This window comes from Podarcis raffonei, chromosome 9 (assembly GCF_027172205.1).
Source record: "Podarcis raffonei isolate rPodRaf1 chromosome 9, rPodRaf1.pri, whole genome shotgun sequence".
NCBI classification, from domain to species: domain Eukaryota; kingdom Metazoa; phylum Chordata; class Lepidosauria; order Squamata; family Lacertidae; genus Podarcis; species Podarcis raffonei.
In genome coordinates this window covers 6,828,772-6,845,154 of record NC_070610.1, presented here as the reverse complement: position 1 = coordinate 6,845,154, position 16,383 = coordinate 6,828,772, and the positions used below count along the sequence as shown (strand labels likewise).

Genomic DNA, 16,383 nt, shown 5'->3' with positions numbered 1-16,383 from the left:
TATGTAACCCGAGGTACCACTGTATTGGGGAGAAACAGGTTGATCTGTCCCTCCATAACTTTCCACTTCCTTCCGCTTCTGTTTTCATTTTCCTTTCTTCCCAGTGTTCTCCCTCCTTCCCCTTCCAGAGAGAAACTGATAGCACAAAGCCTGGTGTTGCTTATCTATCTATCTATCTATCTATCTATCTATCTGTAATGATTATAGGGGGTTGCTCGTGCGTAAGTTGCCACCACTCCTGGCTAGTGTGCCTGGTTAAGCCTTTTCTGTCTGGACAGCCCTTCACTTCGTGGCTGTTTCAGTCGCTAGCAGAATCCGTCAGTGGGCGTTTCTTAAACCTTTGCCAGCATAAAAGCTGTTTGACTCCAAGTCTCCTCCTACTCTCTCTGCGCGGAAGTCTTCTGCGCAGGGTGGGTGTGGGTAGCGGAGGACCCGTGCTCTCCCCGCTGGTCTCCGGCGAGGAGTCCTGGAGCACCCTCGCCGATTCTCCCATCTGCCCCCCTTTATCCCTGGTGCTACGCTCATTTCCTTCCCCAGCTGATGAGCTGCCTCTCTCCCTGCTGGGCCCCTCTCCAGCATCGCTTGGGAGCCTTGCCTCCGCCTCTGGCTCCGATGGCAGTTCCCTGACACTTATCTATCATCTATCTATTATTATACAGTGGTACCTCGGGTTACATACGCTTCAGGTTACAGACTCCGCTTCAGGATGAGAACAGAAATCGTGCTCCAGCGGCGTGGCAGCAGCAGGAGGCCCCATTAGCTAAACTGGTACCTCAGGTTAAGAACAGTTTCAGGTTAAGAACGGACCTCCGGAATGAATTAAGTTCTTAACCCGAGGTACCACTGTACCTGTTCTCCAAGGAATCCTGCACGGTGAGGGAAGTGAGCATGAGAGGTGGTGACAGGACCAAGGCCACCCGGGGGGGCTTCGTAGCTGAGGGGGGATTTAAACTTGGGTCTCCTAGACTTCCGGGTTAGCGCCATCGGCTAATGGCGGAGTTCCTCTGAACGAGAGGAATCCGCTCCGTGGGAATCGGGTCTTGCCGCCGCGGCGAAGGCGGAGACCCTTCAAAAATCGCAGGCGGAGGAAGCCTGGGAACGTGGGATTCGGCGGGCACCAAGAGCGCCTCCCCTACTCGCGGGGAAACCCGTTTTCAGGGATCCAGAGCGAAGTGGGGTGAGCGGCGCGGTGCTTTGAATCGACTGCTACTTTCACGGAGTGAAGCCGCACAGCCGTTGCCAGAGAGCGCTGACTTTTTCTTGTGGACAATTGGATCTAAAAGTAACTACCCGTGAGTAAAGCGAAGAATTGGAGTTTTTAAAAGTTGAATTTGGCTACGAACGGGGGAAGGTTCAAAACAGGAAGTCCGCCTTCCTCCTTTGTAAATAGTCGGGAGCAAATAGGCTTAAGCTAAAGCCTCGGAAGGACTATTTTAAACGCTTAAATTTCCAACATTAAGAGTAGCAACCCCCCCCCCCTTGGAAGTAGTAGTCCAGTCTCTTTTTCTTGCTGCGGCCATTCATTCATTCATTCCTTGAACATTGCATTTACGTCGACAGCATCTACTGCCGCGGGTGCCGCAAGCCCCTCTGCTGCTCCTGCGCTCTGCTCGACGGCGAGCACTACAACGCCAAGCTGTACTGCGACATCCGCGCGGAAATCGAAGGCAGGAAGGAGGAGCTGGGCAGGATAAAGGCGGAGCTTGGCGAGAAGAGGAGGAGCTACGAGAAGACGTACAGCTCCGTCCACGAACGGCTGCAGCAGCTGGAGAAGGTGCGCAAGGAGACCCGAGAGGAGATCCAGGAGAAGGTGGAGGAGATGGTCCAGTGGATCCAGAATAAGGGGGAGGAGCTCCTGGCGAAGGTGGACAGCCAGCTCCACCAGGAGCGCGAGGACGTGCAGAGGAAGCTGCAGTGCGCCGAGCGCATCGTCAAGAGGTTTGCTTCGTTTTTATTTGGTTTAATGTTTGCGCAGCCCGTTTGCCTCTTACGTGGGGTTTTGGGTCCAAGGGTTCTGCATATGTGCAAAAATGCCCATGCCCAGGTCCTTGGAGCTGCCATTTTTCTACTAGGCCAATTTCAAGGCGATACTCTCAGTATATTGTATTGAACTTTATTACGGCCATTGGCCCATCACACGACAGTTTCCCATACCAACATAATGTACTTAAACCTCCAAATTTAAAACCGCCAAAACTTACAAAAAACAGACAAGAACCAAAGCAAAACAAAAGACCAACATCATACATTACAATAAGTTTGTAACATAAACATCGCCCTCTACTCATAAATTAGTAGAAGACATCAATGGTGATATCACCTAATTACATCCTAAAACATAGATCATAGTTTAAAGGGATTATCCGAGCCGCACAGGAGTCCGTTTCTCTTCTTTAGGGATAGAACCCTGGTCAAGAATCTGGCAACCATGAGTGATCTTAGGGGGTCGTCATCATTTAATAGATATCTCAGTTTGGCTTCATTCGTATCATCGGCAATTCCCTTTAGATACTGAGCAAGAAACTTGCTCCTGGCCGATGAGTGAAATGCACAATCAAAAATTATGTGATGCAACGATTCCGGTGCCCCACAATTACAATCACATAAGAGCGATATCTGTCCATTGGAGAATCTATTTCATACTCTCAGTATATAAAGCCCTTTTTTATTATATGTTTTTATTAAGAATTCCAACATAACAATTTTAACAGAAATACATCATCCACATTATTTCCCCCCCTCCCTCCTAAAAGAGAAAAAAGAAAATACCCCACCCCCCTGAGACTTCCCTCAGCTCCTCTCTCTGGTTTCTCGACACATAATTAATATCTGCATGTTGTAAAATTGTAAAGACCCTCAATTTATCTATCTATCTATATATTACCTATAAAGAGTTTGTGAATGTTTGTTCAAAACCTGCCAAGGAGTCCAGTTCATTTTGTTGTTTTTTTCAAATACTTCGTAAAAGGTTCCCATTCATCTTTAAAGTCACAGTTATCCTTGTCACACATGTTTGTGTGTCAATTTTGCCAATTCCGCACAGTCCATCAGTTTTTCTTGCCCTAGCTCTTTAGTCGGGATTTCCTTGTGTTATTAAGACCCTTGCCGCCGTTGTCACATACATGAAAATGTTTTTTAGTTTATTTGGCAGGTCTTTTCCCACAATCCCTAACAAGAAGGCTACAGGCTTTTTCACAAATATTAAATGGAACATTTTCTTCAACTCATCTTATATCATTTACCAATTTTTTAAAAATTTTGCTACAATCCCACCACATATGATACAGTATATAAAGCCCTTAACAACTTGAGACCAGTCGGCCCACAAAATCTGCTTACCTGACGTACGTCCACGCCATCGTGCCACAGATGCCCCATAATCTCCATTCCGCCTTTGTAAGGACTCGGTCATTTAGTGTGACGTCATGTACACTTTGGAACTCCCTGCCTAGTGAGATAAGCAGGCGTCTTCACTGTATTCCTTTCGGGGCCTGCTGAAAACATTCTTGTTTAAACCAGCCTACCTAGATGCTTAAAAAAGTTGAGGTAATTTTAATCTGTTTCAGTATTTTAACTTTTTGTGTGTTTTAAAGCATTTTAAAGTTTTGATTTTATTTTATTGTTTTCTCTGTAAACCGCGTTGGGGGGTGTTTTTTGTTTACCAATCAAGAGGTTTTTAATGTTATAAAATAAGTAATAATAATTTAAGAAACAGCAAAACAGTGCCATCGATACGAATGTTAAAACACAATAGCATTTAACTGAAGCAATGGCCAGCAACAAATTGATCCGAGCAACCAAGACAGTTCCATAAAGCGATAAGGATTCAGTGAGAAACCCAGCCAGGTGGGCAGGATAGAAATAATAAATTATTGTTAAATGATTCTAACCACGGCAGGTTGGAGTCCGGCGAGCGTCTGGTGGAGAAGATAAACCTCTTTGCTTCGGACCAGGAGGTGTTGGACATGGCCCCCTTCATCAAGGAGTCCCTAGACGATCTCCGCAGGGAGAAGGTGCTGGCCGTGGGTTTCCGGGTCCAGGCGGATAACATCTCGGAGGTCAGAGGCGAGCTCCAGGCCCTGTTTAACAGGGTGAGAGGCTGCGAAGGTGAGGCACTTCCTGCAATCCTGCTCTCTTCGCCCCTCCCTTGCCAGGGGGCCCTGCTGGCTTCTTTGGCCGGAAAAAGCTTTGGGCTTCGGTTGCTGTAATTCTCTGTCACCCAGTCCCGCTGGTTGTGAGAATGAATGTGAATCGCAGGGCACATTGGCCATTGAACCTTGGTTGTTGTTGTTTAGTCATGTCCGACTCTTCGTGACCCCATGGACCAGAGCACGCCAGAAACTTCTATCTTCCACTGCCTCCCGCAGTTTGGTCAAACTCATGCTGGTAGCTTCGAGAACACTGTCCAACCATCTCACCCTCTGTCGTCCCCTTCTCCTTGTGCCCTCCATCTTTCCCAACATCAGGGTCTTCTCCAGGGAGTCTTCTCATGAGGTGGCCAAAGTATTGGAGCCTCAGCTTCAGGATCTGTCCTTCCAGTGAGGATTCAGGGCTGATTTCCTTCAGAATGGATAAGTTTGATCTTCTTGCAGTCCGTGGGACTCTCAAGAGTCTCCTCCAGCACCATAATTCAAAAGCATGAACCTTTGTTAGTCTTGTCAATTAACGTCAATGGGTCTACTATGAGTAGGACTAGCACTGAATGCACCAGAAGGGGATAAAACTATCAATGGCTGCTAGCAATAGGGGCTCTGTTCTGCCCCTACCGACAGAGTCGCCATTCTTCTGCATGCAAGTAGCTGCAGACACACAAGCGGGGCGGGGGGGGGGGGAGAGGGCTCTTGTACCTGAATACTGCTTGCAGCCTTCCTGGAGACGTCCTATTGGCTGCTGTGCAACCAGGATGCTGGATTAGGTGGGCCACTGGCCTGATCCAGCAGGCTCTCCTATGGTCCTTAAGGCTAGTGGTCAAGGATGGTGAGAGCTGGACTCCAGCCGCTGCTGGAAGATTACAAGTTCTCCACCCTGGACCTGTGGTCCTCCTTTGCTGACTTGAGCTCTGTGCAAAGATAGATAGATACGTATTTTTTGCTCTACAGTGGTGCCCCGCAAGACGAACGCCTCGCAAGACGGAAAACCCGCTAGACGAAAGGGTTTTCCGTTTTGGAGGCGCTTCACAAAACGAATTTCCCTATGGGCTTCCTTCGCAAGACGAAAGCCCATAGGGAAATCTCCGGGACTGCGGGGAAGCGCAGCACGTCTTCCCCACTGTCCTCGGACCTCCTCCGAAGGCTGGCGGTGGGGCGGAGAGACCTCCTCCCGCCGCCAGCCTTCGGAAGGCTGCTCCGAAGGCTGGCGGTGGGGCGGAGAGACCTCCTCCCGCCGCCAGCCTTCGGAAGGCTGCTCCGAAGGCTGGCGGTGGGGCGGAGAGACCCCCTCCCGCCGCCAGCCTTCGGAAGGCTGCTCCGAAGGCTGGCGGTGGGGCGGAGAGACCTCCTCCCGCCGCCAGCCTTCGGAAGGCTGCTCCGAAGGCTGGCGGTGGGGCGGAGAGACCCCCTCCCGCCGCCAGCCTTCGGAAGGCTGCTCCGAAGGCTGGCGGTGGGGCGGAGAGACCTTCTCCCCACGCCAGCCTTCGGATGGCTGTCCTGAAGACTTGCGGTGGGAGGAGGGTTTTCCTTCCCACCGCCAACATTCAGAATGCTGTTCTGAATGTTGGCGGTGGGGAGGAAAAACCCTCCTCCCACCACAAGCCCCGGGAACAGAGGAGAAGCGCTGCGCGCCTTCCCCTCTGTTCCCGTACCTGTCCTGAAGGCTTGCGGTGGGGAGAAAAGCCCTTCTCCGCACCGCCAGCCTGGCAAGCGGTCTCCATAGGAACGCATTAATTGATTTTCAATGCATTCCTATGGGAAACCGTGCTTCGCAAGATGAAAAACTCGCAAGAAGAAAAAACTTGCGGAACGAATTAATTTCGTCTTGCGAGGCACCACTGTATAAGACTCACTTTTTCCCTCCTAAAAAGTAAGGTGAAATGTGTGTGTGTCTTATGGAGCGAATGCAGGCTGTGCAGCTATCCCAGAAGCCAGAACAGCAAGAGGGATTGCTGCTTTCACTGCACAGCGATCCCTCTTGCTGTTCTGGCTTCTGAGATTCAGAATATTTTTTTTCTTGTTTTCCTCCTCCAAAACCTAGGTGTGTCTTGTGGTCTGGTGCATCTTATAGAGCGAAAAATACGGTAGATAAACTTAATTCGCATTAGCCAACAGCCATAGCAACATAAAACAAGCAATATATACAATTAAAAAGTCAACAGTGGGTAAAAAGGACAATCAGATGACCAAGATTATCGTTCAGATAGTGGCCCTTAATCTCACTGCACCCTCGATAAACCTAGCAATAATAATAATTTATAATAATTTATTATTTATACCCCGCCCATCTGGCTGGGCTTCCCCAGCCACTCTGGGCGGCTTCCAAAAAAATATTAAAATACTACAATACATCAAACATTAAAAGCTTCCCTAAACAGGGCTGCCTTCAGATAGCAACCTTTGCTGTTGTCTGATCATTTTGATCTGATAAAAGAAAGAACAATGTGGCCGCAGATGGGCGGCCTGGGATGGTACGGAAGAGTGGGGTGATGATCTCATGCCTCAGATCTTTATAAAGGGGACAGGACAGGAGAACATGAGCCACTGTTTCCAGATTGCCATCTCCACAGGGGCAGAGTCGTTTCTCAGTTGGAATCTTTTGGTATCTGCCCTCAAGTACGGAAGAGGGCATCACATTCCATCTGGCCAGTGTGAAGGCATGTCTGTATTTTGGGATAGTTAATTTATACAAATATGGTGCCAGGGATTCAAACTGAGAAGGGGGGAGGGGAAGGCATACAAGGGACAGAGTTTCTTTATAATGGCCAGATTGTTCTGTTGCTCTGAGTCCTTCAGACACTGTCCAATTAGCCTTTTTGCTTTAATAAAGTCCATCGTGAGAAGCTGATGTGGGTGGAGTCCGCAGGAGAGGAGTTTTTGGTGCACCATTTTAGACCACACTTTTATGAGCTCTGCTTAGACTCTGGTGCTGAACAGCTGAGTTCATACCTGACTGAGCTTAAGAGAGAGACTAGGACCTGGGAGAGACCAGGGTTCGAATCTCCACTCAGCCATGAGGCTCACTGCATGTGACCTGGGGCCAGTCACTCGCTCTCAGGCTATCCTGCCTCACAGAGTTGTTGGGAATAAATGAGAAGCAGGGGAGAGTCATGACCTCCATGGAGAAAAAGGTGGTATAATATGGGGAAATAGAATGCATTGAGCCCTCCAGAAACCTCTTGGGCAGGGGCCTCATCCAGACACGTTGGAACACTCTGCCCTCTTTCCTTTCTTGCAGATGCTGTCGGCTGCCTGCCTTCTGTTTCTCGGCCAGTTGCCCCAGTGGTCAGTTCGGTAAGCTGTGATAGGAAATGTGGAGGTGGACGTAGAGGAAACGGAGCTGAGAGAGGAGCAAAATGTAGAATAATAATAATAATTTATTATTTGTACCCTGCCCATCTGGCTGGGTTTCCCCAGCCACTCTGGGCGGCTTCCACAAAGACCAAAAATACACTAATATGTCATAAATTAAAAACTTCCCTGAACAGGGCTGCCTTAAGATGTCTTCTGAATGTCAGGTAGTTGTTTATCTCTTTGACATCTGGTGGGAGGGCATTCCACAGGGCAGGCGCCACTACTGAGAAGGCCCTCTGCCTGGTTCCCTGTAGCTTTGCTTCTCGCAATGAGGGAACCACCAAAAGGCCCTTGCCGCTGGACCTCAGCGTCCGGGCAGAACGATGGGTGTGGAGACGCTCCTTCAGGTACACTGGACCGAGGCCGTTTAGGGCTTTAAAGGTCAACACCAACACTTTGAATTGTGCTTGGAAACATACTGGGAGCCAATGTAGGTCTTTCAAGACCGGTGTTATATGGTCTCGGCGGTCGCCCCCAGTCACCAGAAAGTACCAAGACAGTGGAAATGAGCAGTGGCCATTCATGAAACAGTTGCTGTTGAGAACACAGATATCCTGGCACTGGTAACATGTGGCAGGATAAAAATAAAAATCATTCCCTGAGTTCAGTGCACAAGCAATAGGACTGAACCTCTTGATGTATTGTAATTTAGCAGTTTCATATTGCTGCAAATTTCCTTTGTTCTGGTATGAACACTTTAAGGACACATCTCTTGAAAATTAAACAGAAGAATGTAAGGTTAGTTGGTATGTGAGGTCACAGTTTGCCTGGGAGAACGATGTGCTTGTTAGGTTTTTTGAAGCACAGGATCAGCCTGTTTCCTTGGTCTCCAAGGTTCACTGTCAGTCGCCCCCTAAGTGTTACAGCGGTTTAAAAATTCTGCCTTTGTCACTTTTGCGTACAGAAAGGTCTTCATAATGAGAAAAGCCAGCCAAGGACCCAGGCGCCCACGTACACCCTCAGTCTCAGAAAGACACCTCATGGATTTGTAAGTTCTCAGCTGCTCATAACAGTTTTGTGTCTTCTGTTCTTTTAATTCTTCTCTCTCTTCCCTGACAGGCTGGGGCAGCTCCTTCTGAGCTGATGGGCTCTGTACTTTCAGCCAAGGGAAGATCATAAAGTTGTAGAGCTGGAAGGGGACCCCCAAGAGACATTTAGCCCACCCCTCTGCAATGCAGGAATCACAGCTAAAGGATCCTTGAGTTGTGAATTAATATTATTATTAAGAATGATTTCCCTCGTTGCCATTACTAACAGCCCAAAAGTGTGGTATCAGGGTGTTAAAGGTAAAGGTACCCCTGACCATTAGGTCCAGTCGTGGCCGACTCTGGGGTTGCGGCGCTCATCTCGATTTATTGGCCGAGGGAGCCGGCGTACAGCTTCCGGGTCATGTGGCCAGCATGACTAAGCCGCTTCTGGCGAACCAGAGCAGCGCACAGAAACGCCGTTTACCTTCCCACTGGAGCGGTACCTATTTATCTACTTGCACTTTGACATGCTTCCGAACTGCTAGGTTGGCAGGAGCACGGACCAAGCAACGGGAGCTCACCCCGTCACGGGGATTCGAACCACCGACCTTCTGATCGGCAAGCCCTAGGCTCTGTGGCTTAACCCACAGTGCCACCTGTGTGTTACTTCATGTCATTTACAAAGCAAGCAAACATTATATAATAAAAGAAAATGGTTACCCACCAATACCAATTGAGGCATCCATGTTTCCCTGTGGACGATGTTATGGAGGGTATCTTTAAGTCAAGTATCTTAAATCTGAAGCTCAAGAAATAAAATCCCACCAGGCGTCATAAAAAGTGTTTTGGAAACACACAGCTCGTCTGCCGTTTTTTCCGCAGTCGCCCAAGCGCACAACTTCTTACATTGCACAAATGCAGATTTTCTGAGGTTCTCCAATGGATTTACTATTGATAATAATTTATTATAGATTTATTGTGAATAAAAATAGCTGGTCTCGTTTTTAAATTTGTGTTACTCTTGCTTTTTAGGTCTCCTCGATCAGCTGCCCAGTGAAACGGCTGATGGGACAGACGGAAAAGTCCATTCAGGCTTCTCCCAAGGTGATGAAACTGGAGGACCACTACCATGAGGACGGGCAGAGCTCCAAGATGCATGTCCACTACCATGACGACGGGCAGAACTCCGAGATGCATGTCCAGGATGTTGGGCTGAGTTCGTGGTCCCCTTCCCCCCGCGAGTCGACCCCAGAGAGGGAGCAGTGTGGGGCGGTCAACCCGGTGGAGCTCTTAGAGAATTCTGTGCACGAGATCTGTGAATCGGGTAATGTCCCGTCTTGCCCGGCCTCCTCTGCTCACCAGATGCCCCTTGTGAGAAGAGAGTTCTTGTTATTAAATATACCAAGAAAAAAGCACACCAAGAACTCAGGCCAATGTAAGTTTCAATGGTGGGAGTGGTCCCTACTCACAAATCTATAGTCAATTTTAACAAAAACTGATCCATTCAAAAGTATGTATTCTGACAAGGATTACAAACTCTAACAGAGATTACAAACTCAAAACTCATAAAGCTATGTATAACACAATAATTCGTTACAGAACTTAAGAGTTTATAAGTAGAGATAAGTTCATGCTAGTCCATAGTCATATTTGACGAGAAATGTAGAAAATAACAGGATACATTTATCCGAAAGTCTTCAAACTTACACGACCCTTTAAAAATTAGCTGATGAAGGAGTATACATCAAAAGAGGGCCCTGTCCTGGTTTCTGATCCATAATTGACTTCTAACTTCTGCTCAATGAATGAAACTAAGACCTTCACATCAAATCTGACTATGGGCTAACATGAACTTGTCTCTACTCATAAACTCTTATCCCTAATTCTGTAACGAATTATTGTGTTATACATACCTTTATGAGTTTGTGTTTGTAATCTCTGTTAGAGTTTGCAATCTCTATTTGAGTTTGTAATCCTTGTCAGAATACATACTTTTGAATGGATTAGTTTTTGTTACTATTGACTATTGATTTGCGAGTAGGGACCACTCCTGCTATTGAAACTTACATTGGCCTGAGTTCTTGGTGTGCTTTTTTCCTTGTGGGAAGGGAGCAAGCAGGACCCCTGAGCACAAGAGCAGCTCTCTTGGCTCCTGCCGTCACCAGCAAGTGGGAGGGGGGCAGAGCAGAGCCCCGCTGGCTAGGAGGGAGTTCCACGGTTTATGCCCTCTGAGGTGTGGGTGACACATTGTTTGTCCTCCATCTGCTTGCAGAGGTCGCCAGCATCCTGATCAGCAGCTCCGAGGACACCGAAGACGACATGATGGTGAGTAGGCCAGAGACCACTCAGCAGGCTCCGTGGAAAGGAAAGCTCCAGCCTGCCCATTGCAAGAGGTCCCATAATAATAATAATAATAAATTTTATTTATATCCCGCCCTCCCCAGCCGAAGCCGGGCTCAGGGCGGCTAACAACAATAAAACAGTACAAAAGTACAACACAAACAACACTCCAAAATCATTCATTATAAAATTAATTAAATTCAAGCCACTGGCCACCATTGGGCCAGAGCTCCGCGAAGATTGCCGAGGGAGGGAGTCAGGCTGTGCCCTGGCCAAAGGCCTGGTGGAACAGCTCTGTCTTGCAGGCCCTGTGGAAAGGTGTCAAGTCCCGCAGGGCCCTAGTCTCTTGTGACAGAGTGTTCCACCAGATTGGAGCCACAGCCGAAAAAGCCCTGGCTCTAGTTGAGGCCAGCCTAACTTCTCTGTGGCCTGGGACCTTCAAGATGTTTTTATTTGAAGACCGTAAGTTTCTCTGTGGGGCATACCAGGAGAGGCGGTCCCGTAGGTACGAGGGTCCTAGGCCGTATAGGGCTTTAAAGGTTAAAACCAGCACCTTAAACCTGATCCTGTACTCCACCGGGAGCCAGTGCAGTTGATATAGCACCGGATGAATGTGATCTCGCAGCGAGGACCCCGTAAGGAGTCTCGCTGCAGCATTCTGCACCCGCTGGAGTTTCTGGGTCAGTCTTAAGGGCAGCCCCACGTAGAGCGAGTTACAATAATCCAGTCTGGAGGTGACCGTCGCGTGGATCACAGTGGCTAGGTCAGGGCGAGAGAGGTTAGGACTCCTGGGGTGACAGGAGTTAGAGGAGGCAAGTGGGATCGGCAGCAAAGGCGTCCAGGGGCACACGTCTTCTCTGCAGGGTTCTAGATAGGCAGCTGTGCCCTCTCCCAGGCTACTCCAGTCCTTCGCCAGTTTTTGGGCCCCCCTCCTTCCCTGGACACTCAGCATTGCACCCCCCCATTCCTGCAAACCTTGAGGTTCCTTCAAGCCGGCTGATTTCTCCCACACCCTTTGACCATTGAGGGTCCGTTGATGGCTACAGAATGATGGGAACGACATAGAATTCTAGAGCTGGAAGGGGAACCCCAAGGGACATCTAGCCCAACCCCCTGCAGTGCAGGAATCCCAGTGAAAGAATCCCTGAAAGATGGCCATCCAGTCTCTCCTTAAAAACCTCTCATAAGGAAGAAGAGCCCACCACCTTGCGAGGTCATAGAATCATTCATTCATTCATCATCATCATCATCATCATCATCATCATCATCATTTATTACCCGCCCATCTGGCTGAGTTTCACCAGCCACTCTGGGCGGCTCCCTATCGAGTGTTAAAAACAATACAGCATTAAATATTAAAAACTTCCCTAAACAGGGCTGCCTTCAGGTGTCTTTTAAAAATAGGATAGCTGCTTATTTCCTTGACATCTGCTGGGAGGGTGTTCCACAGGGCGGGCGCCACTACCGAGAAGGCCCTCTGTCTGGTTCCCTGTAACTTTACTTCTCGCAATGAGGGAACCGCCAGAAGGCCCTCAGCGCTGGATCTCAGTGTCTGGGCAGAATGATGGGGGTGGAGATGCTCCTTCAGGTATACTGGACCAAGGCCGTTTAAGGCTTTAAAGGTCAGGGTCAGCACCAACACTTTGAATTGTGCTTGGAAACGTACTGGGAGCCAATGCAGATCTCTCAGGACTAGTGTTATGTGGTCTTGGCGGCTGCTCCCAGTCACCAGTCTAGATGCCGCATTCTGGATTAATTGCAGTTTCCGGGTCACCTTCAAAGGTAGCTCCATGTAGAGCATATTGCAGTAGTCCAAGCAGGAGATAGCTAGAGCATGCACCACTCTGGCGAGACAGTCCATGGGCAGGTAGAGTGTCAGCCTGCATACCAGATGGAGCTGGTAGACAACCGCCCTAGACACAGAATTGACCTGCACCTTCATGGACAGCTGTGAGTCCAAAATGACTCCCAGGCTGCACACCTGGTCCTTCAGAGGCACAGTTTCCCCATTCAGGACCAGGGAGTCCCCCACACCCGTCCGCCCCCTGTCCCCCCAAAACAGTACTTCTGTCTTGTCAGGATTCAACCTCAATCTGTTAGCCACCATCCATCCTCCAACCGCCTCCAGGCACTCATTCATTAAATTTCTATACTGCCCTTCATCTGAGGATCACAGGGTGGTTTATAATATAAAAATATATGCCATAGTAGCAAACAAAAGCAACACCACCACCCTAGTTTAAAAGGCCATACATTGTTTAGTTAGCCAAAGGCCTGAGAGAAAAGGAATGTTTTTGCCTGGCCCCTAAAGAGTTGGAGGAGGTACCCAAGGAAGGGCCTCCGGAGAGGGTTGCAGGGTTCATTTCACATGGGGAGATGCGGTCCTTGAGGTCTTGCGGTGATAGACTAGTGGAAGAGACCCTGAGGGTCATCTAGTCCAGCCCCCCTGCAATGCAGGGAGTGAGTTTGCTGGTGCTGCTAGGATGATGATGCTGTCTCTCCCAGTCTCCTGTCCTCCAGATCTGGTCGGACTCCAGTGTCCATCATCTCTAGCCATTGGCCACGCTGCCAGGGAGCTGGAAGGCAGCAGACTGGGCCAGACTGGCAGCTGGGGCTCCTAGGAAGTAGAAAAGCAGGGGGATTAAGAGGAGATGGAAAAGAAGCCCATGTTTTGAGCCCATGTTTGGTTATGGAGAGGGGAGGGGGTCTTCGGGTTGAGGATTTGGCCGTAAGACCTACAGACATTCCTGTCAGTATGCTTTCCTGGTACAGAAAGTATTGACCTGGTGTGTAGACATCTTTCCTACTCTAATTAATTCAAGAGGGTTCTGGAAGCTTCTCTGTATGAAAGAAACAAGCAGACGGTTTGTGGTGTTTGGGTTATTCCTTCAGAGAAGCTGAGTACAGCTGGATTAAACTGATTCTGTTATCTCCTTCTGTCAAGGTCAGGCTGACTATAAGAGGCCAGAAGGAGCCTGGGTTTTGCTTTCTCTCTTCTCTCTTTCCTTCTGGTGTTCTGTTCTGTATGCTCAGTGTTAAGGTTTAGTCTTACTGTAAGTTATTGTAAATTTAAGTTAAGTCTGCTGCAACTGGATTTCTTATAGACAGTGCCAATCCTGAATGTATTGGATTTGTGAGCATTATGCTCATTTGCCTCAAGTAGCAGTAAAGCTCTGCTGGATGAAATACAATGGCCTCTGGTCTATTGTTTGGGGATCCTGCAACGTGTTTTAAGTTTTTACTCTGCTAACTATACATTGGGTTCTGCTTTGGATCATAAGAGTAGAATTCCATGACAATTCCTTCATTTCATTGTCCATTTCTTACAAATTCTTGTTTGCTCCTTATATTGTTATCCTTATTTAAAAGGTAAAGGGACCCCTGACCATTAGGTCCAGTCATGGCCGACTCTGGGGTTGCGGCGCTCATCTCGCTTTATTGGCTGAGGGAGCCGGCGTACAGCTTCCGGGTCATGTGGCCAGCATGACTAAGCTGCTTCTGGTGAACCAGAGCAGCGCACGGAAACACCGTTTACCTTCCTGCCGGAGTGGTACCTATTTATCTACTTGCACTTTGACGTGCTTTTGAACTGCTAGGTTGGCAGGAGCTGGGACTGAGCAACGGGAGCTCACCCCGTCATAGGGATTCGAACCGCCGACCTTCTGATTGGCAAGTCCTAGGCTCTGTGGTTTAACCCACAGCGCCACCTGCATCCTTATTTAGTTGCTAGTTAAAGAATATATTCCTAGTAAGAAATGAATAACAGGTTATCTTTCTTTGTTTCCCAAGTTCTAACTTTATCTCATGATCTTTGGCGATCCCTCGTAACCGAGTAAGATTGTCTTCGATAAACACGGTTTTAACAATGAGTCCGTACATGACTGTGGAGGCCAATTCTGGACCCACACATCCTTCCACAGTGGGGACATTGGTTCCTGGGCGGGAGTGGATCACGGTGTGGATTTGCCAAGCGTGCCTTCCTCTTAGCACATTTCTCCCTTGCGTTCTGAGTTTGAGTGTCTTCAAAGCCCTTGACACCTTTGGGAAAGGCTGTTCTCCAACTGGAGCGCTCGCAGGCCAGTGTTTCCCAGTTGTCGGTGTTTATACTACATTTTTTAAGATTTACCTTGAGACAGTCTTTAAACCTCTTTTGTTGACCTCCAGCATTACGCTTTCCATTTTTAAGTTCGGAATAGAGTAGTTGCTTTGGAAGACGATAATCAGGCATCCGCACAACATGACCAGTCCAACAAAGTTGATGTTGAAGAATCATTGCTTCGATGCTGGTGATCTTTGCTTCATCCAGTACAGTGATATTAGTTCGCCTGTCTTCCCAAGTGATGTGTAAGATTTTTCAGAGACAGCATTGTTGGACTCTTTCGAGAAGTTGGAGATGGCTTTTGTAAGTGGTCCATGTTTCACAAGCATACAGTAAGGTTGGTAGTAAAATAGATTTGTAAACAAGCATTTGGGTTTCTCTGCAAATGTCCCGGTCCTCATACACTCTGCACTTCAATCGGGAGAAAGCCGCACTCGCAGAGCTCAGGCGATGCTGGATTTTGGCATCCATGTCTAACTTTATCTTACCATAATCAATGCAGGAACCATCCTTTTTATTACCATGCTGACCTTTACATATAAAGACTTAGGAAATCATAGAACCACAGAATTGTAGAGCTGGAAGGGACCCCAAGAGTAATCTAGTCCAGCCTCCTGCAGTTCAGGAATAACAACCAAAGTATCCCTGGCCATCCAGCCTCTGTTCAAAAACGTCCAAGGAAAGAGGGTCTTTGTGAATTTCTTCCAGGATTGCTCCTTCGTTCACTGAAGGATATATTTTACATCAAGTTTATGCCCTCCATACTGATGCCATGAGCTACAGTAACAAGCCATAGAAAAAGTTTCGAACTCCCCTCCTATGGATATCAAGCCAGGTGCCTTCAACAGTATTCCTGTCCATGCCTGCTAAAAACATTCGTGCCTAGCCAAACCTACCCAGGTGCTTAGAAATACTGGGCAGAATTTTAACCTGTTTTAGTCTTTTATCTTTTTGTATGTTTTAAAGTATTGCTGCATTTTCATATTGTCTCACTTTATCTTTTTGTAAACTGCTCCGAGGTTTCCCCCCACGATCAAGCCGTGCACAAATTTTATGAAAGAAAGAAATTAAAACCAAAAGTTCAGATTGGCACCTGCCATTACACCACTGCACTTGTGTTTCCTCCTGGTCTGCTGGACAAAAACTTTCACTATGGTCTGTTTCCTTTCAGTGATTGCCCACCACCGCTGGAATGTCTGCCCGAGGTCTGGGGGGGTGTTGACAGCAGCAGGGCAGAGGTGCCTTTTCCAAAGCTGACCTCGAAACCCCAGCCATGACATCGCTTGCCAAGATGCCCACATCTCTCTTGCTGCCTCCTTCCTTTCGCTGGCTGATTCTGCAGAGAACGTCTTGACCCTGAGTCTGCCCATCTTCATTCCTGCCTAGGCAGCACAAGTGCCTTTAGGTGATGCTGCTGCAATACTTTATGAGTACTTAGCATCCACCAGCAGCAACAGCTGATCACAGCCAGATC

At 48.2% G+C, this 16,383-nt stretch overlaps 1 protein-coding gene across 3 annotated transcripts in view; it reads left to right on the top strand.

Annotated features, from left to right (window-relative positions):
- PML (PML nuclear body scaffold) overlaps positions 1-16,383 on the top strand; it is a 21,291-nt gene extending 4,908 nt beyond the window's left edge. For all 3 annotated transcript variants that reach the window (XM_053403773.1, XM_053403774.1, XM_053403775.1), the window contains exons 3-9: positions 1,561-1,938; positions 3,899-4,107; positions 7,387-7,442; positions 8,407-8,490; positions 9,503-9,794; positions 10,743-10,795; positions 16,081-16,383. In XM_053403773.1, the coding sequence (XP_053259748.1) occupies positions 1,561-1,938; positions 3,899-4,107; positions 7,387-7,442; positions 8,407-8,490; positions 9,503-9,794; positions 10,743-10,795; positions 16,081-16,083 (1,075 nt within the window). In that variant the 3' untranslated portion in view covers positions 16,084-16,383. The remainder of the gene's footprint in view (positions 1-1,560; positions 1,939-3,898; positions 4,108-7,386; positions 7,443-8,406; positions 8,491-9,502; positions 9,795-10,742; positions 10,796-16,080) is intronic.